At 48.1% G+C, this 16,079-nt stretch overlaps 1 protein-coding gene and 1 long non-coding RNA gene across 12 annotated transcripts in view; one reads left to right on the forward strand and one right to left on the reverse strand.

Moving 5' to 3' along the window:
- LOC140419175 (uncharacterized) overlaps positions 1 to 16,079 on the forward strand; it is a 61,742-nt gene that overhangs the window by 7,504 nt on the left and 38,159 nt on the right. Inside the window, exons 1-3 of one of the 11 annotated variants that reach the window (XM_072502939.1) lie at positions 6,242 to 6,289; positions 8,513 to 8,648; positions 13,022 to 14,647. The exons of 2 other annotated variants lie outside the window; for them this stretch is intronic. In XM_072502939.1, the coding sequence (XP_072359040.1) occupies positions 13,130 to 14,503 (1,374 nt within the window). In that variant the 5' untranslated portion in view covers positions 6,242 to 6,289; positions 8,513 to 8,648; positions 13,022 to 13,129 and the 3' untranslated portion in view covers positions 14,504 to 14,647. Of the gene's footprint in view, positions 1 to 6,226; positions 6,290 to 8,512; positions 8,649 to 8,713; positions 9,040 to 9,071; positions 9,659 to 9,696; positions 10,688 to 13,021; positions 14,648 to 16,079 lie in introns of those variants that run through there. 8 more of the 11 variants (XM_072502937.1, XM_072502936.1, XM_072502941.1 and 5 more) reach the window with 8 other exon arrangements.
- Positions 6,176 to 8,792, reverse strand: LOC140419179 (uncharacterized). The gene is made up of 2 exons (XR_011945588.1): positions 8,658 to 8,792; positions 6,176 to 6,453 (listed from the first exon to the last, which is right to left on the reverse strand). It is a non-coding gene; the product is annotated as an uncharacterized lncRNA (long non-coding RNA).

Here is a 16,079-nt window from a genome sequence, read left to right on the forward strand (position 1 = left end):
GTACAGCACGGGGTTAGATACAGAGTAAAGCTCCCTCTACACTGTCCCCATCAAGCACTCCCAGGACAGGTACAGCACGGGGTTACATACAGAGTAAAGCTCCCTCTACACTGTCCCCATCAAACACCCCCAGGACAGGTACAGCACGGGGCTAGATACAGAGTGAAGCTCCCTCAACACTGTCCCCATCAAACACTCCCAGGACAGGTACAGCACGGGGTTAGATACAGAGTAAAGCTCCCTCTACACTGTCCCCATCAAACACTCCCACGACAGGTACAGCACGGGGTTAGATACAGAGTAAAGCTCCCTCTACACTGTCTCCATCAAACACTCCCAGGACAGGTACAGCACGGGGTTAGATACAGAGTAAAGCTCCCTCCCTCCGCACTGTCCCCATCACACTCCCAGGACAGGTACAGCACGGGGTTAGATACAGAGTAAAGCTCCCTCTACACTGTCCCCATCAAACACTCCCACGACAGGTACAGCACGGGGTTAGATACAGAGTAAAGCTCCCTCTACACTGTCCCCATCAAACACTCCCAGGACAAATACAGCACGGGGTTCGATACAAAGAAAAGCCCCCTCTACACTGTCCCCAACACTCCCAGGACAGGTACATAGGAAAGAAGCAGGCCATTCAGCCCATTGAGTGTGCTCTGCTCTACAATACGATCATGGCTGATCAGCCACTTCCATGGAAAAATAATTCCAAGTGAAAGTGGTTCTCTGAAAATTAACTTGGTTCACTGGTTAATGATTTCCCGCACACACAGCCACTGGTTAATGATTTCCCACACACAGAGCCACTGGTTAATGATTTCCCACACACAGAGCCACTGGTTAATGACTTCCCCCACAGAGCCACTGGTTAATGATTTCCCGCACACACAGCCACTGGTTAATGATTTCCCACACACAGAGCCACTGGTTAATGATTTCCCAAACACAGAGCCACTGGTTAATGACTTCCCACACCGAGCCACTGGTTAATAATTTCCCACACAGCCACTGGTTAATGATTTCCCGCACACAGAGCCACTGGTTAATGATTTGCTGCACACACAGCCACTGGTTAATGATTTCCCGCACAGAACCACTGGTTAATGATTTCTCGCACACAGAGCCACTGGTTAATGATTTCCCACACACAGCCACTGGTTAATGATTTCCCGCACACAGAGCCACTGGTTAATGATTTTCCGCACACGGAGCCACTGGTTAATGATTTCCCCCACACAGCCACTGGTTAATGATTTCCCACACAACCACTGGTTAATGATTTCCCGCACACAGAGCCACTGGTTAATGATTTCCCACACACAGCCACTGGTTAATGATTTCCCGCACACAGAGCCACTGTTTAATGATTTGCTGCACACAGAGCCACTGGTTAATGATTTCCCGCACAGAACCACTGGTTCATGATTTCCCGCACACAGAGCCACTGGTTAATGATTTGCTGCACACAGAGCCACTGGTTAATGATTTCCTGCACACAGAACCACTGGTTAATGATTCGCTGCACACAGAGCCACTGGTTAATGATTTCCTGCACACAGAACCACTGGTTCATGATTTCCCGCACACAGAGCCACTGGTTAATGATTTGCCGCACAAAGAGCCACTGGTTAATGATTTACCACACAGAACCAGTGGTTAATGATTTCCCGCACAGAACCACTGGTTAATGATTTCCCGCACACAGAGCCACTGGTTAATGATTTGCTGCACACAGAGCCACTGGTTAATGATTTCCTGCACACAGAACCACTGGTTAATGATTCGCTGCACACAGAGCCACTGGTTAATGATTTGCCGCACAAAGAGCCACTGGTTAATGATTTACCACACAGAACCACTGGTTAATGATTTGCCGCACAGAGCCACTGGTTAATGATATCCCACGCAACCACTGGTTAATTATTTCCCGCACACAGAGCCACTGGTTAATGATTTCCCACACACAGCCACTGGTTAATGATTTCCCACACACAGCCACTGGTTAATGATTTCCCGCACACACAGCCACTGTTTAATGATATGCCGCACACAGAGCCATTGGTTAATGATTTGCTGCACACAGAGCCACTGGTTAATGATTTGCCACACACAGAACCACTGGTTAACGATTTGCTGCACACAGAGCCACTGGTTAATGATTTGCCACACACAGAGCCACTGGTTAATGATTTGCCGCACAGAGCCACTGGTTAATGATTTCCCACACAACCACTGGTTAATGATTTCCCGCACACAGAGCCACTGGTTAATGATTTCCCACACACAGCCACTGATTAATGATTGCCCACACACAGCCACTGGTTAACGATTTCACGCACACAGAGCCGCTGGTTAATGATTTGCCGCACACAGAGCCACTGGTTAATGATTTGCCGCACAGAGCCACTGTTTAATGATTTCCCGCACACACAGCCACTGGTTAATGATTTCCCACACACAGAGCCACTGGTTAATGATTTCCCACACACAGAGCCACTGGTTAATGACTTCCCCCACAGAGCCACTGGTTAATGATTTACCGCACACACAGCCACTGGTTAATGATTTCCCACACACAGAGCCACTGGTTAATGATTTCCCACACACAGAGCCACTGGTTAATGACTTCCCACACCGAGCCACTGGTTAATAATTTCCCACACAGCCACTGGTTAATGATTTCCCGCACACGGAGCCACTGGTTAATGATTTGCTGCACACACAGCCACTGGTTAATGATTTCCCGCACAGAACCACTGGTTAATGATTTCTCGCACACAGAGCCACTGGTTAATGATTTCCCACACACAGCCACTGGTTAATGATTTCCCGCACACAGAGCCACTGGTTAATGATTTTCCGCACACAGAGCCACTGGTTAATGATTTCCCACACACAGCCACTGGTTAATGATTTCCCACACAACCACTGGTTAATGATTTCCCGCACACAGAGCCACTGGTTAATGATTTCCCACACACAGCCACTGGTTAATGATTTCCCGCACACAGAGCCACTGTTTAATGATTTGCTGCACACAGAGCCACTGGTTAATGATTTCCCGCACAGAACCACTGGTTCATGATTTCCCGCACACAGAGCCACTGGTTAATGATTTGCTGCACACAGAGCCACTGGTTAATGATTTCCTGCACACAGAACCACTGGTTAATGATTCGCTGCACACAGAGCCACTGGTTAATGATTTCCTGCACACAGAACCACTGGTTCATGATTTCCCGCACACAGAGCCACTGGTTAATGATTTGCCGCACAAAGAGCCACTGGTTAATGATTTACCACACAGAACCACTGGTTAATGATTTGCCGCACAGAGCCACTGGTTAATGATATCCCACGCAACCACTGGTTAATTATTTCCCGCACACAGAGCCACTGGTTAATGATTTCCCACACACAGCCACTGGTTAATGATTTCCCACACACAGCCACTGGTTAATGATTTCCCGCACACACAGCCACTGTTTAATGATATGCCGCACACAGAGCCACTGGTTAATGATTTGCCGCACACAGAGCCACTGGTTAATGATTTGCTGCACACAGAGCCACTGGTTAATGATTTGCCACACACAGAACCACTGGTTAACGATTTGCTGCACACAGAGCCACTGGTTAATGATTTGCCACACAGAGAGCCACTGGTTAATGATTTGCCGCACAGAGCCACTGGTTAATGATTTCCCACACAACCACTGGTTAATGATTTCCCGCACACAGAGCCACTGGTTAATGATTTCCCACACACAGCCACTGATTAATGATTGCCCACACACAGCCACTGGTTAACGATTTCACGCACACAGAGCCGCTGGTTAATGATTTGCCGCACACAGAGCCACTGGTTAATGATTTGCCGCACAGAGCCACTGTTTAATGATTTCCAGCACACACAGCCACTGGTTAATGATTTCCCGCACAGAACCACTGGTTAATGATTTCCCACACACAGAACCACTGGTTAATGATTTGCTGCACACAGAGCCACTGGTTAATGATTTGCCGCACACAGAGCCACTGGTTAATGATTTGCCGCACACAGAGCCACTGGTTAACGATTTCCCACACACAGCCACTGGTTAACGATTTCCCGCACACAGAGCCACTGTTTAATGATTTGCCGCACACAGAGCCACTGGTTAATGATTTCCCGCACAGAACCACTGGTTAATGATTTCCCGCACACAGCCACTGGTTAATGATTTCCCGCACACAGAGCCACTGGTTAATGATTTCCTGCACACAGAACCACTGGTTCATGATTTGCCACACACAGAGCCACTGGTTAATTATTTCCGCACAGAACCACTGGTTAATGATTTCCCGCACACAGAGCCACTGGTTAATGATTTCCTGCACGCACAGCAACTGGTTAATGATTTCCCGCACACAGAGCCACTGGTTAATGATTTCCTGCACACAGAACCACTGGTTAATGATTTGCTGCAAACAGAGCCACTGGTTAATGATTTCCCGCACAAAGAGCCACTGGTTAATGATTTGCTGCACAGAGCCACTGGTTAATGATTTCCCGCACACAGAACCACTGGTTAATGATTTGCCGCACACAGACCCACTGGTTAATGATTTCCCGCACACAGAGCCACTGGTTAATGATTTCCTGCACACAGAACCACTGGTTAATGATTTGCCGCACACAGAGCCACTGGTTAATTATTTCCGCACAGAACCACTGGTTAATGATTTCCCGCACACAGAGCCACTGGTTAATGATTTGTTGCACACAGCCACTGGTTAATGATTTCCCGCACACAGAGCCACTGGTTAATGATTTCCTGCACACAGAACCACTGGCTAATGATTTGCTGCACACAGAGCCACTGGTTAATGATTTGCCGCACAAGAGCCACTGGTTAATGATTTGCTGCACCGAGCCACTGGTTAATGATTTCCCGCACACAGAACCACTGGTTAATGATTTGCTGCACACAGAGCCACTGGTTAATGATTTCCTGCACACAGAACCACTGGTTAATGATTTGCTGCACACAGAGCCACTGGTTAATGACTTGCCGCACAAAGAGCCACTGGTTAATGATTTCCCGCACAGAACCACTGGTTAATGATTTCCCGCACACAGCCACTGGTTAATGATTTCCCGCACACAGAGCCACTGGTTAATGATTTCCTGCACACAGAACCACTGGTTCATGATTTGCCACACACAGAGCCACTGATTAATGATTTCCTGCACACAGAACCACTGGTTAATGATTTGCTGCAAACAGAGCCACTGGTTAATGATTTCCCGCACAAAGAGCCACTGGTTAATGATTTGCTGCACAGAGCCACTGGTTAATGATTTCCCGCACACAGAACCACTGGTTAATGATTTGCCGCACACAGACCCACTGGTTAATGATTTCCCGCACACAGAGCCACTGGTTAATGATTTCCTGCACACAGAACCACTGGTTAATGATTTGCCGCACACAGAGCCACTGGTTAATTATTTCCGCACAGAACCACTGGTTAATGATTTCCCGCACACAGAGCCACTGGTTAATGATTTGTTGCACACACAGCCACTGGTTAATGATTTCCCGCACACAGAGCCACTGGTTAATGATTTCCTGCACACAGAACCACTGGTTAATGATTTGCTGCACACAGAGCCACTGGTTAATGATTTGCCGCACAAGAGCCACTGGTTAATGATTTGCTGCACAGAGCCACTGGTTAATGATTTCCCGCACACAGAACCACTGGTTAATGATTTGCTGCACACAGAGCCACTGGTTAATGATTTCCTGCACACAGAACGACTGGTTAATGATTTGCTGCACACAGAACCACTGGTTAATGATTTGCCGCACAAAGAGCCACTGGTTAATGATTTGCTGCACAGAGCCACTGGTTAATGATTTCCCGCACACAGAACCACTGGTTAATGATTTGCTGCACACAGAGCCACTGGTTAATGATTTGCTGCACACCGAACCACTGGTTAATGATTTGCTGCACACAGAGACACTGGTTAATGATTTGCCGCCCATAGAGCCACAGGTTAATGATTTGCCGCACACAGAGCCACTGGTTTAATGATTTCCCACACAGAGCCACTGGTTAATGATTTCCCACACAGAACCACTGGTTTAATGTTTTCCCACACAGAGCCAGTGGTTAATGATTTCCCGCACAGAGCCACTGGTTAATGATTTCCCACTCCGATTTCCAGCTGCGATTGGCGTTAATGAGTGGAGATGGGCTTCATATACCTCCCCCTGGGCCGATTTGAAAGGTAGGCCAGCTTTGGGGGCTTCCTTGATGGGTGGTTTGCGGCGAGGTCCCCATCGGTTCCGGTCCCCGATGGAAAGGCAGATGGCTGGTCCCGAAGGTGCTCCTTTCCCGGGGACACGGTTCAGATTCACTCCCTTATTCTCTGGCGGGCAGGGGGAACTCTGTCTGAAAGGGAGGTAGAGACAGGGCCTTAGTTTCCTGTGGAATATATGAAGAACATCTAAAGCTCATCATTTAAGTATTTCACTGAGGACCAGAACTATGTAAGGAATGACTAGGCCTGTATTATTGCAGAGCTGTTAAGAAAGTCAGTAAAAGACAATCTGTTGCTGGGAGTTTGATTCTCTGGTGTCTGAAACCACAAGATTCAATGTTTAGAGGCAACAAGATGAACAAGGAAACACATCAAGGCCCAAAACTCCAGCTGGATATTCACAGGAGAAAGTCTGTTATCAAACACCTTGAATGGACAGAACAGAGAAAGATCCCAACTGTAAGAAACTCTCGAATCATTTGTAAATATCTTTCAAATGCTGACAGGTTGCAGCTGTCAGTTTCCATCACATTGAAGGTTAGAGAATGGGTATTCTAGAACTAAAAAACATTAGTTAGATCACAGCGAGAGCACTGAGTACAGTTCTGGTCACCACATTCCAGTACAATCACATTCTTCCTGGAGAGAGTACGGAAGAGGTTTTTCTGGATGTTTCCAGGATTAGGGAATTTTAACAAGGGGAACGATTGGATCGATTGTTTTCTGTGGAACAGAGGAGGCTGAGTGGACATTTAATTGAGGTGTGTAACATTATGAGGGCCCCAGATATAGTGGATCAGACGGCAGAAGGACCTATTTCATTAACAGACAGGTCAGTAACCTGGGGGCAGAGATTTAAGTATCTCTTGGAAGGATTAGAGGGGAATTGAGGATTTTCTTCACTCAGGGTGGTTGGGATCTGGAACTCTGTCTCAAAGGGAGGTAGAGACAGAAAACCTCATCGTATTAAAGACACCCCAATATGGAATTTGTGTGATCTGCAGGCTACAGACCAAGAGGTGGAAAGTGGGATTAGACTGGACAAGGAATTTTCAGCCGACACAAGGAATTTTCAGCCAACACAGCCACAATGGGCTGAATGGCCTCCTCTGTGCTGTAAATGTCTAGGATTCTGTGATGACAAGTAGTCCTCGAGTTTTTAATCCAAGGCAGACCTCAGCGCAGTCAGTTAGTCCAAGTGTTGATGTGATGGATTAAGAGGTGTCAGGTGCCAGGAGCAGTGATTCAAATGGAAATATCAGTAAATCCTGATATAGTTTATCTGTATGTGGTTCCATTTTAATAACTTCTCCTGAATGTGACCCTCACCCAGGTTTCATAGATTATCATAGAATTTACAGTGCAGAAGGAGGCCATTCGGTCCATCGGGTCTGCACCGGCTCTTGGCAAGAGCACCCTACCCAAGCCCACAACTCCACCCTGTCCCTATAACCCAGTAACCAAACCCAACACTAAGGGCAATTTAGCATGGCCCGTCCACCTGACCTGCACATCTTTGGACTGTGGGAGGAAACCGGAGCACCCGGAGGAAACCCACGCACACACGGGGAGAACGGGCAGACCCGGCACAGACAGTGACCCAAGCCGGGAATCGAACATGGGACACTTGAGCTGTGAAGCAAATGTGCTAACCACTATGCTACCATGCTGCCCCCAATAAGAAACAACATCAAAGGTCAAAACCGGGATTTGAACACGGGACGTCTCACATTTTCATAGAGCACAACCCCTGAAGCGAGAATCTTACCCCTGGACCAACGAGCCAGTTTTGATTTGATTTATTTATAATAATAATCCTCTGTCACACGTAGGCTTACATTAACACAGCAATAAAGTTACTGTGAAAAGCCCCTAGTTGCCACATCCCAGCGCCTGTTCGGGAGAATTCAATGTCCAGGGTCAGGGTCCCAGGTTCGATTCCTGGCTTGGGTCACCGTCTGTTGGAGTCTGCACGTTCTCCCCGTGTCTGCGTTGGTTTCCTCCCACAAGTCCCGAAAGACGTGCTGTTAGGTAATTTGGACATTCTGAGTTATCGCTCTGTGTACCCGAACAGGCGCCGGAATGTGGCAACTGGGAGCTTTTCATAGTAACTTCATTGCAGTGTTAATGTAAGCTTACTTGTGACAATACAGATTATTGTTATTATTAAGACGTGACCTTGTTTTTCAGAAGCCATTTGAGAATCTCTAATGGTTCCTTCTCTACCCCAGTGATCAGAAAATGAATCTGTGAGGATCCTCAAGCATCTTCCCTGTGATTGTGGGGCCTGTCGTTCCCTGTCTCTGATTTGGAATGCGGGAACTACGTGAGTTACCTTCCAATCTCGGGAAGCAATCCTTGACTCTTGACCTGTTGATGATGCAGCAAAGACCCAGGCTCCTGTCCCATTTCTTTACACATCCTGGTGTTGATGCTTCAGAAAATCTCTTTGCTTCAAAATATCCTGCATGTTTAGAACATGGACTGAATAACCGACTCCTGTTCCTGTTTCTGATGCCTTGATTCAATCTGAGACGACGAATCAAAATTGCAGAAAATCAAATTATTGATGAATATTTTGTTGACAAATGGAGTCTCAGAACCATAGAATTCCTTCAGTGCAGAAGGAGGCCAATCGACCAATCAAATTGTTGCCTTTTCTTCTTTTGCTCTTTTACTCGGTCCTTTTTGTGGCTCAGTTCCAATTATGGCAATCAGTGAGTTTGAACTTCTTTCAATGTTATCTATATTCTAATGCTTCGCGTCGCCAGGTATCAAATGATACCACCACAAGGTTCAACCGGCTATCGATCAAAGAGCCAAACACCAGTTAGTTAGTTCAAGGTCAAGGCTATTTTATTTACACACAATTAGTCATGCAACATAAACACTACTGGTTAACTACACCTATCGACTATGACAATCTGTACTTAACTTCGGACACCCGGTTTAGGTCAGAGAAACAGTAGCCGCTGTTCGATTCTGGATCTATCGAGTCCGAAGGAGTAACTGCTGCTCAGCTGGGCTCATCTGTTTGGTAGCGAGCGTTAAACTTGGACTTGCTTCTGGTGTTGCTGCAATTGGAGATGGCCGGACCGGGGTACCAGGTCCAAGAGAGGACGAACATGTGGCGAACTCTTCTTCTTATTCTTGGGGGGGTTTTCGTGCTCTTTTGGGCGGTCCTTCAGTTTGGACCCTACTAATTGGATGATCCCTGATCACTCCGTTCGATTCCTAACCAATAAGGTGAATAACCTGTAATTCCAGCATTGTGGGAGCAGCTTCACCACACAGACTGTAGCGGTTCAAGAAGGTCAAACATTATCTTCTCCACAGGTAACTGGGGATGGGGAATATTTGCTGCTGGTCTCGTTAGTGAAAGGACATGGAAGTGGGAGGAGCTGATTTGCTCTGGCAGAGAGAGCCAGCACAAACAGGACGGGCTGAATGGCCTCAATCTGCATTGTAACCATTCAATGATTCACTGATAAAGAAGTGACGCTGGAGACCTCTGGAACCAATGGCCAACCTGATACAAAGCGGCTCTTCATTGATCTGGAAGCTGCGGCCCCGCTCAGTGTAAACGGGGGGAGGGGGGATGCGCTCAGTTTATTCCCGGGGTTTCCGGAAACAATCCGTCCACCCACCGGATCCTCCGCCCCGCCATCCCCCCCTTTACCCATTGTGGACCCGTCTGCCCATCACCCGCACTGCACATGCTTCACTCACAGTCCAGCCCCGCCCCTCACTCACTACCATTGGTTGGAGGACCAGCTGCTCCCGTCCGGTCCTCCAGGCCCGCCCTCACAATTCCTATTGGTCCGGTACCGCCGCCAATCACTCCCTCGGCATTGTGACCGTTCGGGCTGTGACCGGCGAATACGCAGTTCAGGTTGTCGCTGATGGTGTGAGGAGCGGGAAAGAAACAATCGAGCAACTTTCAGGAATCGAGCCGGTGGGTGGCCGGGGAGCGATAGAAGCTGCGGAGTGAGCCGGGAGGCTTCATAAATACCCTGTGGAGGCTTCAACTCCCGAGGAAAATGTTAACGGTCCGGTCTTAGACAGCACCGAACAGAGTGAGAGCTGAGCGGTGACAGGCCCGGGTTACTGGCCGCCATCTTTACAGAGGACAAGGTGCCGTAGGGCGCATGCGCTGCGAGCCTGGACCGGATGCCAACTCTCCCGGATTGACTGACTGGAGTCTCCGGGATTTTATTTTAATCATTTGTGGGAGTCACTGGCTGGGCCAACATTTATTGCCCATCCCTAATATCCCTTAAACAGAGTGGCTTGCTCGGCCATCTCGGAGGACATTTAAAGAGTCAACCACATTGCTGTGGTTCGGAATCATGTCGGCCAGACCAGGTAAGGATGGCAGATTTTCTTTTCTGTTCATTCACGGGATGTGGGTGTCGCTGGCTGGGCCAGCATTCACTGACCATCCCTAATTGCCATTGAACCGAGTGTATCTCAGAGAGCATTTTAAGAGTCAGCCAGCTGACTGTGGATCTGGAGTCACATGTAGGCCAGACAGAGATTTCTTTCACTGAAGGACATGAGTGAACCAACAATCGACAATGGTTTCATGGTCATCAGTAAACTTTCACTCAATTCAAATGTTACCGTCTGTCTTGGTGAGATTCATGCCTGCGTCTCTGTATATTCATTAGGACAGTAAAAAAGATTTTTGAGTCACTGAAAAAATTATGCGCCCCCTCGAGACTGCTCCTTACACACAAACTGGGAGTCGTCTCCTCAGGTCTGCTCCGGTATTCAATAAGTTTGCGGCTGATCTAATTTTTTAAAAGAATTTCGAGTACCTAATTCTTTTATTTTCCAATTTTGTTCCCTTAAATTTAGAGTACCCAATTCTTTTCTTTTTCCCAATTAAAAGGCAATTTATTGTGGCTAATTTACCTACCCGGCACATCTTTGGGTTGTGAGGGTGAGACCCACGCAGACATGGGGAGAATGTGCAAACTCTACCTGGACAGTGACTCGGGGCTGGGATCGGACCCGGGTCCTCGGCGCCATGAGGCAGCAGTGCTAACCACTGCGCCACCGTGCTGCTCCATCGGCCGATAACCTTTCACCTCCTTGCTCTTCAAGAATCTATCCAGCTCTGCCTTAAAAATATCCAAGGACACTGCTTCCACTGCCTTTTAAAGATGAGTGTTCCAAAGTCATAGAATCTCTACAGTGCAGATTGACCCCATTCAGCCCATCGAATCCGCATCGACCCTCCGAAAGAGCTCCCCACTCCACCCTCATAATCCCACCCAACTTGCACATTGTTGGAGACTAAGGGCCATTTAAGCATGGCCAATCCACCGAACCTGCAGACCTTTGAATTTGTGGGAGGAAATCGGATCACCCGGAGAAAACCCACACAGATACAGGGAGAACATGTAAACTCCACAATCACCCAGGGTCGGAATTGAACCCGGGACCAAAAGAGAAAATGCTGGAAAATCTCAGCAGGTCTGGCAGCATCAGTGGGGAGAGAAAGGAGCTCACATTTAAAAGACAGAGAAAGTGGGCGATATTTATACTGTAGGTGAGGGAATGAAAGATGAGTCATAGCCTGGGTCCCTGGTGCTGTGAGGAAGCAGTGCTAACCACTGTGCCACACCCTGTCCTACTACCCTCAAGAGAATAAAAATCCATATCTCCATCTGAAATGGGTGACCCCTCACTTTGCAACAGTGACCCCCTTGTTCCAAATTCTCCCACAAGAGGAAACATCCTCTCCACATCCACGTTGTCAAGACCCCTCAGGGTCTTTGATAGTTCAATCCAGGTTTTACCCAAACCTTTAAATCTGTGTCCAGACTGCTTGTACGACCAGTGAATGGAAACAGAGTTTTTTTGTCCACCCAATGGAAATCTGGCATAATCTTGTGTACCTGAATCAAATCTCCCCATAACCTCCTTTGCTGGAACCATTCTGGTAAATCTCCTCTGCACCTTCTCCAAGAATTTTCACATTCTTCCTGAAGAGTGGTGACCAGAGCTTTATAAAGATTCATAGAATAGAATTAGAACCATAGAGTTCCGACAGTGCAGAAGGAGGCCATTTGGCCCATCAAGTCTGCGACTCTCTGAAAGGTCACCCTGCCTAGGCCCACACCCCCACCCTGTCCCTGTAAACCCATAGCCCCACCTAACCTGCACATTCCTGGACACTAACCGGTATTTATCAAAGCCAATCCACCTAACTTGCCATTCTTCAGACTGTGGGAGGAAACCTGAGCACCGCGTGGAAACCCACGCAGACACTGGGAGAAAGTGCAAGCTCCACACACACAATTGCCAAGGCCGGAATTGTACCCGGGTCCCTGGCACTGTGAGGCAGCAGTGCTAATCACTGTGTCACCGGAGGCCTGGCTTCCCTGTTTCTGAATCAATATTACTGTTTCTGAATCAATATTACTGTTTATGAAGCTCAAGATCGAATTTGCTTTGCCAACTCCTCTCTATTATGTCTTGTAGAGATACACAATCCCTCTTCACCTCTTTCTCTCTCCTCCCAAAGAGGCCAGTTGGGTTTTTATGACAATCCAGCAGTTTTCATGGTCACTTTTTCCCAGTGTTGGCTCCACAAATGACCAGATTCATTCAGCTTAATTTCACAACCTGCCTTTGTGTTTTTATGGGTTCTCACTCATCCCTATTTTCTGTTTTCAATCCGTGTCACAGGGTGTTCGAAGGGGAGTCTTGAAGGTCCGGAAACTCAAACCAAACATCAGATCAGAATCTGACAGAGTCCTCAATTTATCATATCCTGAATATCATTGGATTTTGAACATGGAAGGAAAAAGCATCATTCACAGTGGGGAGAAACCAGACACGTGTTGTGTGTGTGGACGAGGATTCAGTCAATCATCGGGCCTCACAAGCCACAAATGCAGTCACACGGAGGAGGAACCGTGGAAATGTGTGGACTGTGGGAAAGGATTCACTTCCCCATCCAAGCTGGAAATTCATCGACGCAGTCACACTGGGGAGAGACCATTCACCTGCTCCAAGTGTGGGAAGAGATTCACTCAGTCATCCAGCCTGTCCACACACCAGCGAATTCACACTGGGCAGAGACCATTCATCTGCTCCATGTGTGGGAAGGGATTCAGTGATACATCCAACCTGCTGAGACACCAGCGAGTTCACACTGGGGAGAGGCCGTTCACCTGCTCCAAGTGTGGGAAGGGATTCACTCAGTCGTCCACTCTGTCCACACACCAGCAAGTTCACAGTGGGGAGAGGCTATTCACCTGCTCCAAGTGTGGGAAGGGATTCAATCGGTCATCCCACCTGCTAAGACACGAGCGTGTTCACACTGGGGAGAGACCATTCACTTGCTCCAAGTGTGGGAAGGGATTCACTCGGTCATCCCACCTGCTGAGTCACCAGCGAGTTCACACTGGGGAGAGGCCGTTCACCTGTTCAGAGTGTGGGAAGGGATTCACTCTGTCATCCAACCTGCAGAAGCACCAGCGAGTTCACACTGGGGAGAGACCATTCACCTGCTCCAAGTGCGGGAAGGGATTCAGTGATTCATCCTCCCTGCTGAGTCACCAGCGAGTTCACACTGGGGAGAGGCCGTTCACCTGCTCCAAGTGTGGGAAGGGATTCACTCACTCATCCATTCTGTCCGCACACCAGCAAGTTCACACTGATGAGAGACCGTTTCAATGTCCAGACTGCGGGAATTGCTATAAACGTTCTAGGAATCTGATGTACCATCAACGTGTTCACACTGACGAGAGACCGTTCAGGTGCTCTCACTGCGGGACTGGGTTCAGACGATCATCTCAGCTCACCGTACATCAGCGAATTCATACAGTGGAGAGGCCATTTGCCTGCATCAAGTGTGGGAAGGGATTCACTCACTCATCCGACCTGCAGAGGCACCAGCGAGTTCACACTGATGAGAGACCGTTCACCTGCTCAGAGTGTGGGAAGGGATTCACTCAGTCATCCAACCTGCAGAAGCACCAGCGAATTCACACTGGGGAGAGGCCATTTGCCTGCGCTCAGTGTGGGAAGAGATTCACTCGATCATATGACCTGCGGAGGCACCAGCGGATTCACACTGGGGAGAGACCATTCACCTGCTCCAAGTGTGGGAAGGGATTCGCTCAGTCATCCAACCTGCAGCAGCATCAACGAGGCCACAAGTAACCACAGTGAATGGATTTTGCTGTTAACTCACATTCAGGACTGAACAATGTTCATTTGGGTCTCTTTCTGCTGATAACAAACTCCAGCCCATTTACAGGGGCTAATATTGTAGCTAAAAGTCAAATAAATTAGATTTTTGTTAAATGCGCAGTGTGTTGAAACTTTTAAATATCTCTGATACAAATTTGTTCCTTTTGAAGTACTCTCGCTCTCCCCTGTCTCTTCCATCCTCACCTCCAACAAGAAGTGTGAGGAGCTTGTGGAGCTTCTTTGTGATTGAGATTCAGTAAATCCGATCAGCTGCCTCTGCTGCTTCCCTCCCTTCCACGAGCCCACCGGACCAAACTGTCTCTAAATTTCATCCTATCCCGATCCCTGAACCCACATCGTTCTCTAGTTTCTCTCCCATCTCCCCTCCTGCCCTCTCAGAGCTCATCTTGTCCATGAGACCCAGCTCCTGCTCCATTGACCTTATTCCCACTGAGCTACTGATCAGCCAACTACCCTGTGTCCAAGGATATTGTCAACATTTCTCTCTCTTCAGGTACTGTCCCGCTCTCCTTTAAATCTGCCATCATCGCCCCTCCATAAAACAAACCCTTGACCCTGCCATCCTGACAAATTACTGCCCCATCTTCAACCTCCATCTCCTCTCCAAACTCTTTGAACATGTTGTCACCTCCCAAATCCTTGCCCATCTTTCCCAGAACTCCCATGTTTCCTTCCCATGAACTCCCTTCAATCAGGTCTCTGTCCTGTCACAGTGAAATACAAGAGACAAACAGAATCTTACCCAGAGAGAAAGACAGACAATCCGGGAGCTTGGATGCAAGGGCGGCACGGTAGCACAGTGGGTAGCACTGTTGCTTCACAGCGCCAGGGACCCGGGTTCGATTTCTGGCTTGGGTCACTGTCTGTGCAGAGTGTGCACGTTCTACCCGTGTCTGCGTGGGTTTCCTCCGTGTGCTCCGGTTTCCTCCCACACTCCAAAGATGTGCAGGTTAGGTGGATTGGCTATGCTAAATTGCCCTTCGTGTCCAAAAGATTAGGTGGGGTTTACTGGGTTATGGGGGTAGGGTGGAGGTGTGGGCTTAAGTAGGATGCTCTTTCCAAGAGCTGGTACTGACTTGATGGGCCGAATGGCCTCCTCCTGCACTGTAAATTCTCTGATTCTATGAGGTGAGATTGTCCTTTCTGAGCTCCAGCCAGGTGATGTTAAACACTCAGGCGGGAAAGACAAAAATCTACAACGTGTTTAAAACAGCTGATTTATTTCACCAATATCTAGAATGTTACACTCCAGTCCCTTTGAGGCTATTATCATCAGAAACAAACTCCAACTATCAGAGTAAAAACCTCAAAAGTTCTGGTAAAGAGAGAGGCCATTTGGCCCATCGTGTGAGTACTGGCTGCAGTGGAGATATTCAGCTTAATCCCATTTTGCAGATCTCAGTCGATTGTTACTCGTTGGAATTTAGAAGGATGAGGGGGGATCTTATAGAAACATATAAGATTATGAAGGGAATAGATAGGATAGATGCGGGCAGGTTGTTTCCACTGGCGGGTGAAAGCAGAA

Source organism: Scyliorhinus torazame, chromosome 5 (genome assembly GCF_047496885.1).
Source record: "Scyliorhinus torazame isolate Kashiwa2021f chromosome 5, sScyTor2.1, whole genome shotgun sequence".
NCBI lineage: Eukaryota > Metazoa > Chordata > Chondrichthyes > Carcharhiniformes > Scyliorhinidae > Scyliorhinus > Scyliorhinus torazame.